Source organism: Schistocerca nitens, unplaced genomic scaffold (genome assembly GCF_023898315.1).
Source record: "Schistocerca nitens isolate TAMUIC-IGC-003100 unplaced genomic scaffold, iqSchNite1.1 HiC_scaffold_465, whole genome shotgun sequence".
Classification (NCBI taxonomy): Eukaryota; Metazoa; Arthropoda; class Insecta; order Orthoptera; family Acrididae; genus Schistocerca; species Schistocerca nitens.
Genome location: NW_026045998.1, coordinates 1,490,965 through 1,506,190, shown reverse-complemented (window position 1 = coordinate 1,506,190; position 15,226 = coordinate 1,490,965). Strand labels below are relative to the sequence as shown.

The 15,226-nt window shown below is 48.9% G+C and overlaps 1 protein-coding gene across 1 annotated transcript in view; it reads right to left on the bottom strand.

Moving 5' to 3' along the window:
* LOC126232175 (neuralized-like protein 4) overlaps positions 1–15,226 on the bottom strand; it is a 295,692-nt gene that overhangs the window by 194,136 nt on the left and 86,330 nt on the right. Inside the window, exons 8-10 of the mRNA XM_049942472.1 lie at positions 10,018–10,158; positions 6,995–7,091; positions 321–420 (exon numbers count right to left, since the gene is read on the bottom strand). Coding sequence (XP_049798429.1) covers positions 321–420; positions 6,995–7,091; positions 10,018–10,158 — 338 coding nt within the window. The remainder of the gene's footprint in view (positions 1–320; positions 421–6,994; positions 7,092–10,017; positions 10,159–15,226) is intronic.

Sequence of the window (15,226 nt, the reverse complement as noted above, 5' to 3'; positions counted from 1 at the left end):
ACGTTACCAGCCCGCCCAAAATTGTCCCTAAAGATGCCATGCTGAGGATTTGTGGCTGGACAAGAAATAAGCTCTGGATGTGGCGGAGTACTGGGCTGACAGACTACAATTCATTTCAGGACACACGTATGGAACACCGGCGAGCTGCCTCCCCCCCCCGCACACACACACACACACACACACACACACACACACACACACACACACACACACACACACACACACACACACAGAGAGAGAGAGAGAGAGAGAGAGAGAGAGAGAGAGAGAGAGCGTACAGCAGGAGAGCTCACTAAGGTGAAAGTTTGAAGGTGACTCACTGCGGCCTGTGCGCCGTCCTGTGGTTGTTGATGACGGCGGCGTGCGTGCCGCAGTTCGGATGGAACATGAGCCGGTCCACGTTGTCCTCCTCCGGCAGATCTGCAACGACAGAAGGCACCGTCTCGAGTGCGGCACTAGCGTCCCAGAGATCCCTCTTACGACACCGTACGGCCACTACCGCTCCGACAGCTGCCGGGATATCGCTCTCTTTCCTCGACGAGGCACAAATAGGTGAAATGCCATTCTTGTGGCACTTTTGGTTGCACTGTAAACTGGGTATACTTTGTCCGATTTTCAGATTAAAATGTGATGACCGTGAGCACTCTTCAATTTTAGTGGTATTTGTGTTAGTGAGCATTGTGGCTTTTACGAGAGGCTAACAAACTAATTAGTACACTACAATTTATAAAATGCAGAAGAAGTAATGTGAAAAAAAAGTAGGTGGTCGAAGTTAGCACGCATTCGGGGATTCACCGACCGGTCTACACACCGACCCGTCACGGGACGGTGGAGCGCCGACGGTGCAGACGTACGGTGAGCGCACCACACCCCTCCCGCTCCAGCTAACTGCGGTCGAACGGGAGACTCTGTGAGACGCGGTCAGCGGTCGGCGCCAGACGGGTGACAGTTCCGATTTCGGCAGTGGTGCAGGAATACGGCCTCACACGTCTGACCGTGTCCAGGGTTCACGCGAGCGGTCAAATGACGGTGTCACAATCCACTACGGACAAACTGAGGACCGTCCTGCCACCCTCGACAACTGCGACCGGAGAAATCTGATGCCAGACTGACAGTGCAACAAATCGCGTATCTATTCGACACGGGATCTGCTAGACACATCTACCAGTTGTAGCGGCACCACAGTTTAAGATAAGGAAAATTTTGATTCGGTGCAATATTTCTGAGTGCACAAGTAACAGCCAGTCGTGGGCCTGCCGACAGTAAGTCGCGCTTACCGGCAGTTGCGAACTAGAAAGGAGGCCACAGGGACGTCGATCCGCCGAAAAGAGTAAACGCAGCGGTTCGGGTAACGCGAGTTAGAGGCAGAAGGGGGACCGCTGGCGCAAACCAGGTGTTACGAGTACGCGACTCGAAGCGGCGCGTTAGCGAAACGGAGGTGCACGGCCGTGTATAAATAGGTGCCAATTTTCTAACGAGATTCATTCGAGTGTGGCAGCTCTCCCGGACAGTGGGGCGTGTTACACCACCGGCTATACGCAGTAGCAGATGGGGCGCCAGCATTCACAGCGGGTCACCGGTTCGACTCTCCGAGACCGACGTGCAGTCCGTAGCCACATAGCAGCGGGCCAGTCCACAGCTCGCTACTGTGGGCAGTCCCGTCAGCTCCCGACACGCCCCCGAGGCATCCCGAGGCTATCGGACCGCAGGCACTTGCCGTCGCCGCGATCTTAACCGCGACGGCGAATAAGCGCGCATAGGGCCGCCCTGCGCTCCCGGCACGCGGTGCCGAGGCGACGGGGTCGAATACTGCCGAGTCGGCTGCCGGTGCGGCCCCGATGTCGTCGTAACGCCACAGCCTGACGAGGCCGGCACGCCGTAGTACGTTTCGCGAGTCGCTCGGGTAGCCGTTCGGCGCCCAGCCGTTCTGTGGAAAGCGAAGCGGCATACTCTGCTACGCGGGACCGTGAGACACAGACGGAGAGGAACACGACACTGTAACTGGGAATAATAAAACATTTGAAGCTCACGGCCGGGTTTTAATACGACGGATCGCGACAGTTTCTGTCCGCGTCCGACATTCCACCACCGCACGCAGACATCTACATTTGGTATTGACGGCAACATTTGATGCCGGGACACCCTTCCGTCTGTATTTTGACACAGTAGACAATCCGTAGGAACACAGATTCTCCAGGGCACAGGAACTGGCACCGCACGTGGGTGCCACCGTTAACTCAAAGTCGTCGGAAACGGCAGCTGGCATTTGTCGCAAATCGCCAGGGATTGACACTGAAACAGTGGTGAAATGTGATGCGGTCGGGCGGAGGACGGGAAAGGGGCCCTGACTGGAAAATGGATTCTACAGCTGGCATGAAAGATTTTTGAATCCGGGCGCTCGTGTGACAAGAAGAGGAGTGGTCAGCTACGTGTGAATGCAGACGAAATTAAATGAGCGAGAGACGCTTTCCCACCGAGTCCGGCAAAATAGCCACGCAGAGTCCACACGAGTTCCGTATGTCGACGATGGCCGTGTAGCGTGTTTAGCGAAAAAAGTTAAAAGTGAAACTGTACAGGCTACAGTTTATGAAAAAGGTATTTCTTAAGGACAAAGACCAGTGATTCAAGTTTTGCCGTGCACTGTACGTGAAAAAATACGGCAGCATTTCATACTAATGCAAAAGTAAACAGACACAATTGCAGCATTTAGGGAACAGAAAGCCTGCACAACACTGTCGAACGTGACAGATTTTGTGAAAGTCCGTGTTCTTTGTGCCACGTCTCTTAAGAAACTTTATGGGCCTTCCTTCTTTAAAGAATGAAGTGTTACTGAAGAGTCTTTCCCTCATACGGTTAATGGCACTGTTAAAATCAAAGAAATTTGTCCTCCAGTTAGACCTGTTAGGGCGTATCTCAAAACAGTCCTACCCAATTGCAGGTGGTGCAACAAATCAGTGTGCGCTGAAGTGGCGTCCTAGGTCCACAGATACCACAACTCGTGATTTCTTTTTACGGGGCAGTGTAAAGGATCTCGTTTGTGTCCCTCCTCTTCCAGGCGACTCTGTGAAATTGAGAAGGATGAAAATTCACAAGCGACAGTGACGGTCACCGAAGACGTTTCGGCCCAGGGACGGTGAGAGTTCGACTGTCCTGTCGACGTCTGTAGGACGGCACGTGCTTCCCGCGCCGAGCGTATGTAAAAGAAACGCTGTTGAAAGAACTTTCAAGTTCGGTACTTCAAATTATGTATACTGTTCCTTTTTAATGCTACTCATTCGGCTACAATAAAGTTTTAAAAGTGTTCCCGGACTTTTGACACACACACACACACACACACACACACACACACACACACACACACACTGCAAGATAGGTGCGGATACTTCTTTAGAAATAATGCATCTAGCCAACAGAACTATCAGTTCGTTTAACTGAAAGTTTCTGCATATAAGTAAATGTCAACTGAAAATTTAAAAAACTGTAAATAACCAAACGTCAATAGTAAAAAGGATGTAGCAGGGTGTCTGAACTTACATAAGAGCTCACTGTAAATAACCTTTCAGTTTTGTTTACGCCAGCTGACGAAGAAGTCCGGCACCCACAGGACACGGTCAGATGTCAGTTTAACTGTGTACACAAACGCACCGTCTGCAGTTACAGAAACGATTACAGAGTTGCAGTTCTCTGTGATCGGTAGAACAGCAGACGCACTCCACTAGTGTCGTCCTCGTGTAGTGCCGCTGTCGGGCCCGGCAAAGCAGACGAGTAGCACAGACGGCATCGGGCGTCGAGTGATCGCCGTGAAAGACACGGAGGTGCTGCGTACTCGAGTGAGACGGCGTTATCGGCTCCTGACGGAGATTAAAGAAGCCTCACTGTCAGACTCCATTTTGCCGGCCAGTCGAAATGTGCAATACCCAGATTCGTGAGGCATTCGGACGTGACAGTGGTCCGACGTCAGACTACAGGCTCGGCAAAATCGTAGAAGAGATTCCAGTCGACCGTGTCCGAACGTCACGAGAGAGGACCGACGTACGACACGTAGAGTGCGCCGTAAGCCCATCGCGTTTCCTCCCGACATCCGAGAATGAGAGTGGACTCCCTGCGGCATTCTCCGTCGTCCCGCACTGTCGGTCGCAGACTGGCAGCAGCCGACCGACGGAATTACCGTACCGCACGTCTACACGGCGGCACGGACGGATAAGTTCGGAGTGGTGCCGTGAGCGGGAAGTGCGGACTGCTCGCGAATGGTGCGGCACCGCACTCTGCACTGCCCCGAACGATCCTATTCGGTGAGCACGGCAATGAGCCGGGAGAGGTCACGTTCTTCCATTACTTTGGAGAGGCACGTCAGAGTTACTCCTAGCACCACGGTGTTTGCAGCAGTCTGATACAACTTCGTCCTACGTCCTCACGTGTCGCGTCACCCATGACAGTATCGCAGTGACGTTTCGTGTCGGCACAGCGCTCGTACGAACGCGGTAGACGTCTCTACGGACCGCCCTCTCGATAACGGTGTACTCCCCGACGGAAAACGTGTGAGAGCGGCTCAGACACAGACTCGATCACAGTGGCAGTATCCGTTACGTCGAGGGCCGGTTACGGCAGCTGGGGCAGCTCGCGTCAGGGGAGGATACGATAGCTCTGCGATGGCCTTTCCAATTAAAACGGTGCACGTGTCCAAGCGGGAGGGAGTTTTTGTCATCGACTGATAAGTGGGCTTGTACTGCTGAGTTGTTTGTCAATTGGACTCAATTTTTTATCTGCTGAAATAACATCAGATACACTTAAAACCTGTGAAGTTTCATCTCGTTTCTTCTTCAACTTTCAGTGTTAATTTTATTTTTCAGGCAGTGTATGCTGAAAAGAATGAGAACTACATCTAGGTCAGATACAAAATACAGTATTACAAAAAATATCTTGATACAAAAGTACAGGGTAATTCAAAAAGGAATAACAGATTGTTTATCACAGACAAACTATAGAAGATAGAAACACATTGCGGACATCACCAGCTAGACGAAGCTGTTCACACGGCCACTATATTATAGCTTCGAACAAGCACCACGCATTTCTGGAGAACGTCAAAACAGTAGTATTTCCACACAAAAATCGACTGTTGTTCATTTATCGAACAGAGAGAGCGCAAAACACACGAGTGCCAGAATTTTGTAACCCACAAACTCTTACATTACGGCAGTTTAGTTTAATCGATAGAAGAAATATCGATTTGTCTGAAAAGCTACGTCGTTCAGAAAAGGTGTCCACTGTCGTGTCCCAGAGAACCGAAATGCAAAGTTCGTACCTCGTGTGACCCGGCAGACACAACTGTTGCGGTAACTGCAGCTGGTAAGGCTCTGTACGGAGGCGTCATTTCGGAGCGTGCCACACTGTCGTTTGAGAAGTCACAGTTCGTGGCTCACCCGTCTCGTCGACTTCCGAGGGCTCTGCGTAAAAGCGTCTCTGATACACTTGCCGGACGTGCGTGACCGGCCGACGCTCTTCCCTCCGTGTAAGCAACCGACTTCTGAAAACTTTGTACGTCAGTCAAATCTGCTCGTGCACAGGTGGCTTCTCGCCGCACTGACAGTGCGACGGACGTCACACTTTAACGACTGATCGACTTCGCACAAACTCCGACACACAAACTGAGTCCTCTTGCGGTGTAGTCACCGTGTTGCCAAAAATGAGCAACAGTGAAGCTGTGACTAATCAGAATGACAATGACAGAGACAAGAGCAAAAGTAAAGGTCCTTAGCAGCACAAGTGAAAGCTTTGACTATAATAAAGGTGTGAAACAAGGAGATAGTCTCTCCACTGTCCTATTCAATACAGCCCTGCATAGTGTAGTAAATAAAACCAACAAAAGAGGCACCATATTTATGAAAACTAGCCAGATATGTGCATACGCTGATGACACTGCTGTAGTAGGAAGAAATACCAATACACTCCTAGAAACATACCGGGCAATGGAAACGGAAGCCTTAAAAATTGGCTTGATAGCAAATGAAAACAGAACAAAATATATGGTAATGTCACAATCTGAGGCCAGAAGAACCCCTAAAAACCTAAACATCAATGGTAAATGCTTCAGTGGAGTGTCCTCTATTAACTACTTGGGAGCCCTAATAACAAATGATAACAGTATTGGAAAGGCTGTAAGGGAAAGAATACAGGGCTTACTTTGCAAATACCCAGCTTTTCAAAAATAGCCTTGTTACAAGACAAACTGAACTGCTAATATATAATTCCCTAGTCTACCCGGTTATCACATATGGCTCAGAGGTACGGACGTTGACAGAACACAATAAAAATGCACTGACACGCACCGAGCGGAAAATGCTACGCAAAATCTATGGGCCAATAAGGGAGGAAGAAGGCTGGAGAATATGCCGAATTACAAGATTTAATACGAGGCAGGGACATAGTAAAATTTGTGAGATCACAGCGAATACGATGGCTAGGACACTTGGAGAGAATGGCAGAGGACAGAATTCCATAGAAAACTATGAAAGGTACGATCCATTCAGTTAGGCGAAAAGGGAGACCTAGAAGAAGATGGATCGACGAGGTAATAGTGGATATCACCGATACGGGAGTCTGGGGGTGGAAAAGAGCAGCAAATAACTGAGAAGTGTGGAGGAAGATTGTTGAAGAAGCCAAGGCTCAGGAAGGACTGTAGCGCTACTGAAGAAGAAGAAGAAGAAGAAGAAGAAGAAGAAGAAGAGAAGCTGTGACACAACTCTGAACCTTCCTCTATCCGATGACCTGCACAATGTGTTCCTATCTTTTACACAGTTTGTCCACAATAAGCAACTGAAATCTGTTCTCCCGAATTGTCTGGTATTTTGACAGAAACGACGAGAAGTGTCCGTCGCTCACGGCGGCACCTCCCTGCGGCAGCATCTGCACCGAGCCGGCAGTACGCCGCCCACCACACAGACAGAGCCGACGCCGGGCATCGCGAGTCGCCAGTCTCCCGGCGGCCACTCACCGTTGAGGCTGTGCAGCGCGGCCTGCGACCGCTGCGTCGTGTTCCTCCGCGTGATCAGGTTCTGCTCCTCCCGCTCGTCTCTGTCCACGATGGAAACCTGCGGAGGAGAGAGAGCCGAATGTAGAATAGGACTACCGGAACGACGCTCGCGAGGGCGTGTAGCGACAGTGATCGTTAACGTACAGATGGCAACTGAAACGAGTGCGAAGATTTATACGAAGAATTTTCCCATTCGGTCCTGACGGGCTGTTATGGCAACCGGTTTAAAAGTGTTTCAGAACAAAAACATTCTCAGTTGTGGAATTATTAAATGTCAATGACGTGTTTCAGTCTTTTGGGGCATCCTCAGATTGTGTAGCACTAGTTGGCAGCGGTATACTAGGAACACCAGTTTGGGTTCAGGAAGGGTCAGAGGACCGAGATACGCTATAGGTTGTCTGAGGACAAGTGGAGGAAGAATGGCAGACACGAACAAGTTATATGAATGGGGAGAAGGCATTTGACGGAGTCAACTGGAGTATACTGCTGATCATTTTATAAAGATGTTGGTATAGACTGGAAACAAGTAAGGTTAATAGAGGAGATGCACATAAAACAACAAGTAACAGAGTAAGGAATAAGGAGGTAAAAGAGATGAGCACTGAAAGGGGCCTAAGGCAAAGACACTCACTGTAACCTGAGTTGCTGGACAAATACGGAGAAGAAACGACAGGATAAAGAACGCGAGAGGCACTGTAAGTGGAGGAGAAATTGTAGAGACTTAAAATACGAGGATGACGAAGCAGTGCCGGTGGAATCAGAAACTGCAGATACGCAGTTGACGAACACACAGTAGCGAGTGTCCCACACAGCCACCGTTCCCGCGAAAGCGGGCGTCGGTACGTCTTCTCACGGACGCCCGTAACCGTCAGAAACCCTGGGCGTGCTCCCGACGTACCGACAACCGTTCGCGACGCTTTCCCAGAGTGCTTCGACACTATCGACAGGACTCGAATGTACCGGAGCTTTCGAACGTCCCCAGACCCAGTTCTATTCAATACCTCCTCATTAGTTATGTGATCTACCCATCTAATCTTCAGCATTCTTCTGTAGCACCACATTTCAAAAGCTTCTATTCTCTTCTTGTCCAAACTATTTATCGTCCATGTTTCACTTCCATACATGGCTACACTCCATACAAATACTTTCAGAAAAGACTTCCAAACAGTTAACTCTATACTCGATTTTAACAAATTCCTCTTCTTCAGAAACGCTTTCCTTGCCATTGCCAGTCTACATTTTATATCATCTCTACTTCGACCATCATCAGTTATTTTGCTCCCCAAATAGCAAAACTCCTTCACTCGACTTAATTCGACTACATGCCATTATCCTCGTTTTGCTTTTGTTGATGTTCATCTTATATCCTCCTTTCAAGACACTGTCCATTCCGTTCAACTGTCATTCCAAGTCTTTGGCTGTCTCTGACAGAATTATAGTGTTATTGGCAAACCTCAAGGTTTTTGTTTCTTCTCCATGGATTTTAATTCCTACATAGTATAGGCATAAAAATTATCTGTTTGAAGTGCCCCCCCCCCCCCCCCCCCTCAAGTTCAGAATGGAGTTTTATACTCTGGTGCAAAAAGTTACACAAATACCGAGTTTGAAACTTTTACTAGTATATGAAGTCAAGCCATCATTTGTCGTCGTTAACGAAAAACAAGTACTTTACTGATTTGCTTCAAATGTTTACCCGATACTCAGAAATATGGAGGAAAATGGTCTATATATTTATTTAAGAAATATATGTAATGGGGAAATGTTGTTGGCAGGACATTTGAAAAGTTCTTGGCCGCTATACTTCCACTTTTTATACGACACATTAATAAATATTCAGACGGACCCGGTATATATATACTTTTAAACAACAATGTACACATTTTCCGTTAAAACTGACTGTGTGAAAGAAAATGCTGTGCTGTTCTGTAAAAATAAGTGCTTTCATTTTCTTTCCTGCAGCCAGTTTTAACTATGATAGCTGGAGACCTAATCAATGAGACAAATTGTTTCTCCCATATATATTCTTTCTCCTTATGTACCATTTGAAACAAATTATATACACAACAATGTGCTGTTTTGTGCTCTTCCTCTCTGCAAGTTTCACAGAAAACAGGAAAGTAGTATTTACGGTTTATCGGCTTATAATTAGAATACTACTGCAAAATCTGAATCATCCGTAACTTGCAGCCTGATAGGTATCTCTCACACCCGATGTAAATCAATGATTGCAAGCAATTTACCCATTCATTTTAACTGACTTTAATTCCCAACCATACATATTTACCAAATGTGAAGCGTTGCCGAGTTCACCAGTACTGGATAAAAACGGCAACCGAGTAGCACAGGAGACGGAACATATAGCCGGACGTGTTCCATATGCCTCGAGAGACTCCTCCACTGTGGGATTTACATTAACCCTCTGACACGGGTAATTTTCTGCTATTTCCATACAAATTTGCACGGCATTTTTATTCAATAATTACAGTGCTGTAAGGACAGAATTAAAAAAACTTAACAAGTGAACAAAAAACTTTAGAGTTGATATTTAATTGAAATTTGATATTTAATTAAATTTAATGTAAATGATGCAGGAAATGCAAAAATCGCGTACAATATTATGAAAGCACAATAAACTTACAAATAATTTTTGAGAGAGCTGTATATCTTGAAGCAAGGTTCCATACACAAGCTCAGGAATACGGTTTAAAAAACTGCCGGTACGAGAAGGTATATATGTAAGTATTTAAGTGGGACTCGAGAATACGTAAAATGGGCTCCTGACTTTCAGACACGAAAATGGCAGCCGCCAATATTCCGGAACGACAGAAAGAGATCTGATAAGAAAATAGCAGCCTATAACATTCCAGAGCAACAAAATAGTATTTGAAGCGAAAACACGACTTCCGACGTGCAGACGGGGCAGAAATTACGAATCGCCTGCGGCCGGAGCGTCGAGACGGCGCACGAGCGAGATCGAGCCGCACCTTGACAGTCATCCCGTAGAGGTCGACGACGCCCCAGACGCGGGATGGCACCTTGCCGGCGGCCACGCCCTGGTCCAGCCCGTTGATGAAGTAGTGCAGGTTGCCGTTCGCCTTGCGCACCATGCCGATGCGGTCGCCCTCCTGTGGAAATTTACGGCATTCCGTGAGCCGACACACGAGGCAGTGTTCTAGAGTAACTTCTGTGACATTAAATCAGTGCACGGAGCAAGCAGCGAGGGGCACTGGTAACTAGTTTGGATAAGGAATTGGAGTTCAGGGAGCAGAATTAAATTTTAATCAGAATGTAGAAAAATCGTAACTTATGCTATTTTACAGTTTCAAATGTTTCCAGAAACATAAAAAAGATAACGCTCGTGGAATTTTTGGTACAGCGATAGGAGCCTCTCCGGCGACTCGTACGGACCACGTGGGAATACGAGATGGGGAAATTCTTCCGACTGATGAAAAAACTGTAAGTAGCATGTGACACAAAAGTCACTTAACGAATGTGGGAAACGATATCGAGGCAGTACACACGAGGCATTCTTTCTGTTTAGAAGCAGCAGAATGTAGCCGATTTGGGTCGGTGTTCTTTACTATTTGCAAATTGAATTTTGTGTCGCACGGTACACAATGCACTTAGGTAAATTGAAAATTCGTCACTAGTGCATTATAGCGCAAACCGACAAAATGAACAAAGTAAGCGCGAAAACGATCAACTGTTACAGTACACAGAGAAACAATTTCTCTTCTCACGAAGAACAGCGCCACGTCACGCATCGAGCACCCCGTGCGGGACTCGGCTTTCGCACAGAGCTCACACCTCTGTCTGTTGCTACTGTCCGACCTGATCAAAACCCACATCATTGATGGGTGCGGGATATGAGCACTTTTCTTTTGAGGCTGTGCAATGTCATCTGCTTCTGTGGATATTCGACCACATTTTCTCCGACAACTTTTGCATTCTGAAGTAATGCACTGGGTATTTCCAGCTGAAAGGGGAGCACAGGCATCAGTTATTCCTTCAGCTATTGACACTGTCGTTTCTAAAGAAGTCTAGCATTGACAACAAATGTCCGTAAGATAAAAGATGATTCTGAGAAAGTATCTTCTTGCCCCGATATTTATTCTGTACACTGAACAAGCATATCCAGAAGATTAAAACCCTGCACGAATTTACTGTACTTTCTGACAGTAACGGCTTGCTCACACTGATATAAGCTTTTTCTTTAACTGACCATCTTTTTACAGTATCCCAGGGCTGAACCCTAGTGTAAAGCGACATTAGGTGCACATTTCTACTGTCAAACCACTCGACACAAGCTATACTGTTCTCTGCACCTATTTCGCCCTGTTTTCTTACGATTTTTCTCCGAGCTCGGGATAGGCCCCGCCACTGTACTGGACATAACTTTGCAGCACGTCTGTGTACCCCTTTTCCTCAGAGCTACTAAAAATTGATGCGAGGAAGTCTGTGTTTTACGGTCAGATACAACTTGTGACAAAACCACCACTAATTCCCAGGCTGCTATCAATAGTACGAGTACGACCCGGGCTTCTGCAGGGGCTCCGCTACCCCCGGATGGCGGAGTGTTAGTAGGCTTGCCCTACTTTGCCTCCAAGTCTTCTTTTATTTGGTATGCTGGGTTCTTCTCGTTTCTTCGTGTCTTCTTGGGCCCTTCTCAGGTTGTGAAGACTTCTCTGTGTCTGCGCTGCAGACACTGGGTGGGCCCATTACAGGCCGACTTCAGTGCTCCCGGTGCGGACGGCGTTGGGAGCGCCTTATTTCGGCGGCTGTTGAACAGCCGCCGGTGAGGCGGTCATCACTGTTTCAGCCACTCTCTGCAGCGTGTCGGCAAGGTGTGTTACCTTGTCGATTGCCGCAGAGAGTGCTGAAATTGCTGCGGCCAGCCCTCCTTCAAGCGCTGGTGTTGTGGCGCCTTGGCTGGTTGCTGCAGGGTGACGTGAGGCGGTTTGCGCGTTGCCGCACCTTTCGCCCCCCGTCACAGTGCGGTCTTCTTTGCGCACCTTCCCGTGGACTTGGTAGGCGCGCTGGTCTTCTGGAGTGCGCTCGCGCGCACGTTTTCTGATGCGGGTGCGCCAGCTTCTGTTGCCCCCTTCAGTGGGGGCGGAGTTGGCAGCATTGGCTGCCGGCGTCCGTCTGGCGTGTGCCGGCCGCCTCGCCGGTTTTGCGCCCGGGCGCGGACGGCGGAGGGAGCGGTCGGCAGTCTTCGTCGCCTGTTGCCCGTTTTGGCGAGCTATTGCGGCTTTGAAGACTTCGCAGCCGCGGTAGCTCGCCACGTGTGGGCCGCTGCAGTTCGCACACTCGAGCGCGTGCGACCTCGGTAGTGGACACAGTCTGCTGGCACGGTCCCCGGCGCACTTCACGCACTTCTCGGGGAAGGAGCAGTGGCGAGCCACGTGCCCCATCCCCTGGCAGTGGAAGCATTGCACCAGGCCCCTCTTCTGTTTCAGGTTCTCGACGGTGACCTTTGTGTTGGCCACCCTCGTCACCTGATAGAGCCGCCTGTTTTCCGGTGTGTCGGTGGCGATCACCAGAAGTGACGGAGACTCTTTGTGGCTGACGTGCGACTTCACGCGCGTCACATTGCGCACGCGGAAGTCGAGCTCCGTCAGTTCCTCTTGTAGCAGCTCGGGTTGGGCTGCCACGGGTAGTCCCTTAAAGACAATCTTCAGTAGTCGCTCGGGGACAGCGGCGTGTGTGAACCAGTGGAGTGGAGGCCCTGGTTTGACGCCTCACTCGTCACCCGGATGTAGTCTTTGGTGTTGGCGACTTGTAGCCGCACCAGGTTCCCTGTTGCAGCTCGCAAGGTGAAGTCGGCAGTCGTCCACTGCCTCACGAGCTGCAGGAAACCTTTGTAGTCTTCGGCCACCTCGAAGACTATGGGCGGCGGCCTCCGCTGTGGCCGTCCGGTGGTGGGGACGGCTTCTTCGTCATCACCATCATTTGAACAGCCTGCTTTGGAGGCGGCCGTGGGCGCCGACCGCTCTGAAGTAGGCTGTTCAGTCGTATTTTCGACCGCAAGTGCCCCAAAGCGGTTTGCGGTCGAAGTGGGCGGCGGTGAGGGCGTCGTCCGTGGTCTGGCCGCACGTCTCGACGTGACGGTCGTCCATGTCGATCCGGCACCGCTGTCGTCTGGTAGGGCGCGCCGTCTGCCCCCGTTTGACGAGACAGCGAGCTGCCTCCTCTTCTTTGGCGTCTTTTTGGCGCCGGTTGCTGCGGTGGAGTAGGACCGCTTGCGTCACCCGCCATCTGGGAGATGCGGTGCACTGGCTGCCGTCCTTTTCCCGTTGTTCGTGGGCAGGAAGTCTGCCAAGTTGATGATGACATCGTCATCTTCACCTGACTCGAGGTCCGGGTTCGAAGGCCGAGTCGTCGTAGACGGCGGGTCAGACTGAGCTGCCGGGGGAGCACGCTCCTCCGGACGGCGGTCTGCCACGCCAACTTCTCCAATCGTCATATTTGGGGGGCCGGATGGGGCCGTCGACCGAGCGGGCTCGTGCGAACGGCGATCCGCCACACCCATAGCTCTACTCAGCGATCCTCGGAACTCCGGGCGTGCCCACGACATCTCTGCGTGCTGCCGGAGCGATGACTGGTGGTGCTATCAATAGTAATGCCTTTTCCTACATACTTCACATTTCAAAGTTGTGCAGTATGTCACTGCTGATGCTTTTTGCAAGTAATTTTATTCCCCACTTACGTGGTTTACTTTTCACAAAATGCTCCAGCGAAGGGTGTCCTTTGAAGGGAATAATTATTTCATCTACAATCAGATGTTCATCAATTCCTACTTTTTTTAGATTTTGTTCTAAGACAGTGACAAATGGGCAAACTCCGAAAAGCCTACTGTGATTTGGGTCATCTCTCGGCAGAAGATTACCATTATTTACAAAATTAATGTAGTTTGCAGGTTGTCAAACTTAGACATAACCTCTGAAATTATTTCAACGTTTCTATGTTCAGTCCAGTAGAAGTTATAGGAAGGAAGTATCCCAAAAAGTTTCTCCGTTTCTCACAAACTGGTAATTTTACTGTTTAGTATTTTTGGGGTTACATACATACTTGTTTCTCGAGCAATCTGTGCTAACGTGTCATCAGGAAAAAAGAATTTGCAAGTACTATATGGCTATCAATTCTTCATAAGGTTTTGAAAAACTTGCATTGCACTGTGTGTCAACTTTTCCATATTACTGTAATTGTCGTCTTTTTATTCTGGACCTTCAGCTTGCGGAACATCATTCGAGTCAGCCGTCTCATTAGAAACATTAGCATCATTCCGCTGTCACTGGACCCCAGCACAGCTCTCATTATTAATTATGTCTTGCGATTCCAAGTTTTCAATTTGCTCATCTGAAAATTTCAAAAATACCTCATCAGACAGCTCACCATTCAGAAGTTACTCCAGGGTCTCCGTCTCCAATAATTTACACAGTAAACAAAGTTATTAATTTGTGTGTTATTTTTTGCACACAATCACATTTACCGTGCTGCTTGCAGACAGCTATCACCTCCTCCCAGGGGCCATATGGACCCAATGTTTTATAAACCTCTAACAGAACAAACTACACTGAAGCACCAAGGAAACTGGTACAGGCACACACATCCAAACACACAGAGATATTTAAACAGGCAGAGTACGGCACTGCAGTCAGATAATGCCTGTGTAAGACATTACGCATCTAGTGCAGTTATTAGATCACTTACTGCTGCTACAATGGCAAGGTATCAAGATATAAGTGAGTTTCAACGTAATGTTATACTTGGCACACGAGCTACGGGACACGGCATCTCCGAGGTAGCGATTTTCCCGTACGACCGTTTCACGAGTGTACTGTGAATATCGGGAATCTGGTAAAGCATCAAATCTCTGACACTGCTGCAGCTGGAAAAAAATCCTGCAGGAGCGGGACCATTAACGACTGAAGAGAATCATTCGACGTGATCGAAGCACAAAGCCTTCTGCAAACTGTGGCAGATTTCAATGCTGGGCCATCAAAACGTGTGAGCGTGTGAACCATTCAATGAAACGTGATTGATACGGGTTTTCTGACCCAAAGGCCCAGCTCTCCCTGCTACTCAATGCTGTCCAAGCCTCATCATCTCCCAGTACCTGCTGCAAGCTACATCCATCTAAATGTGCTTGGTGTATTCATCTCTCGGTGTCCCTCTACAATTTTTACCCTC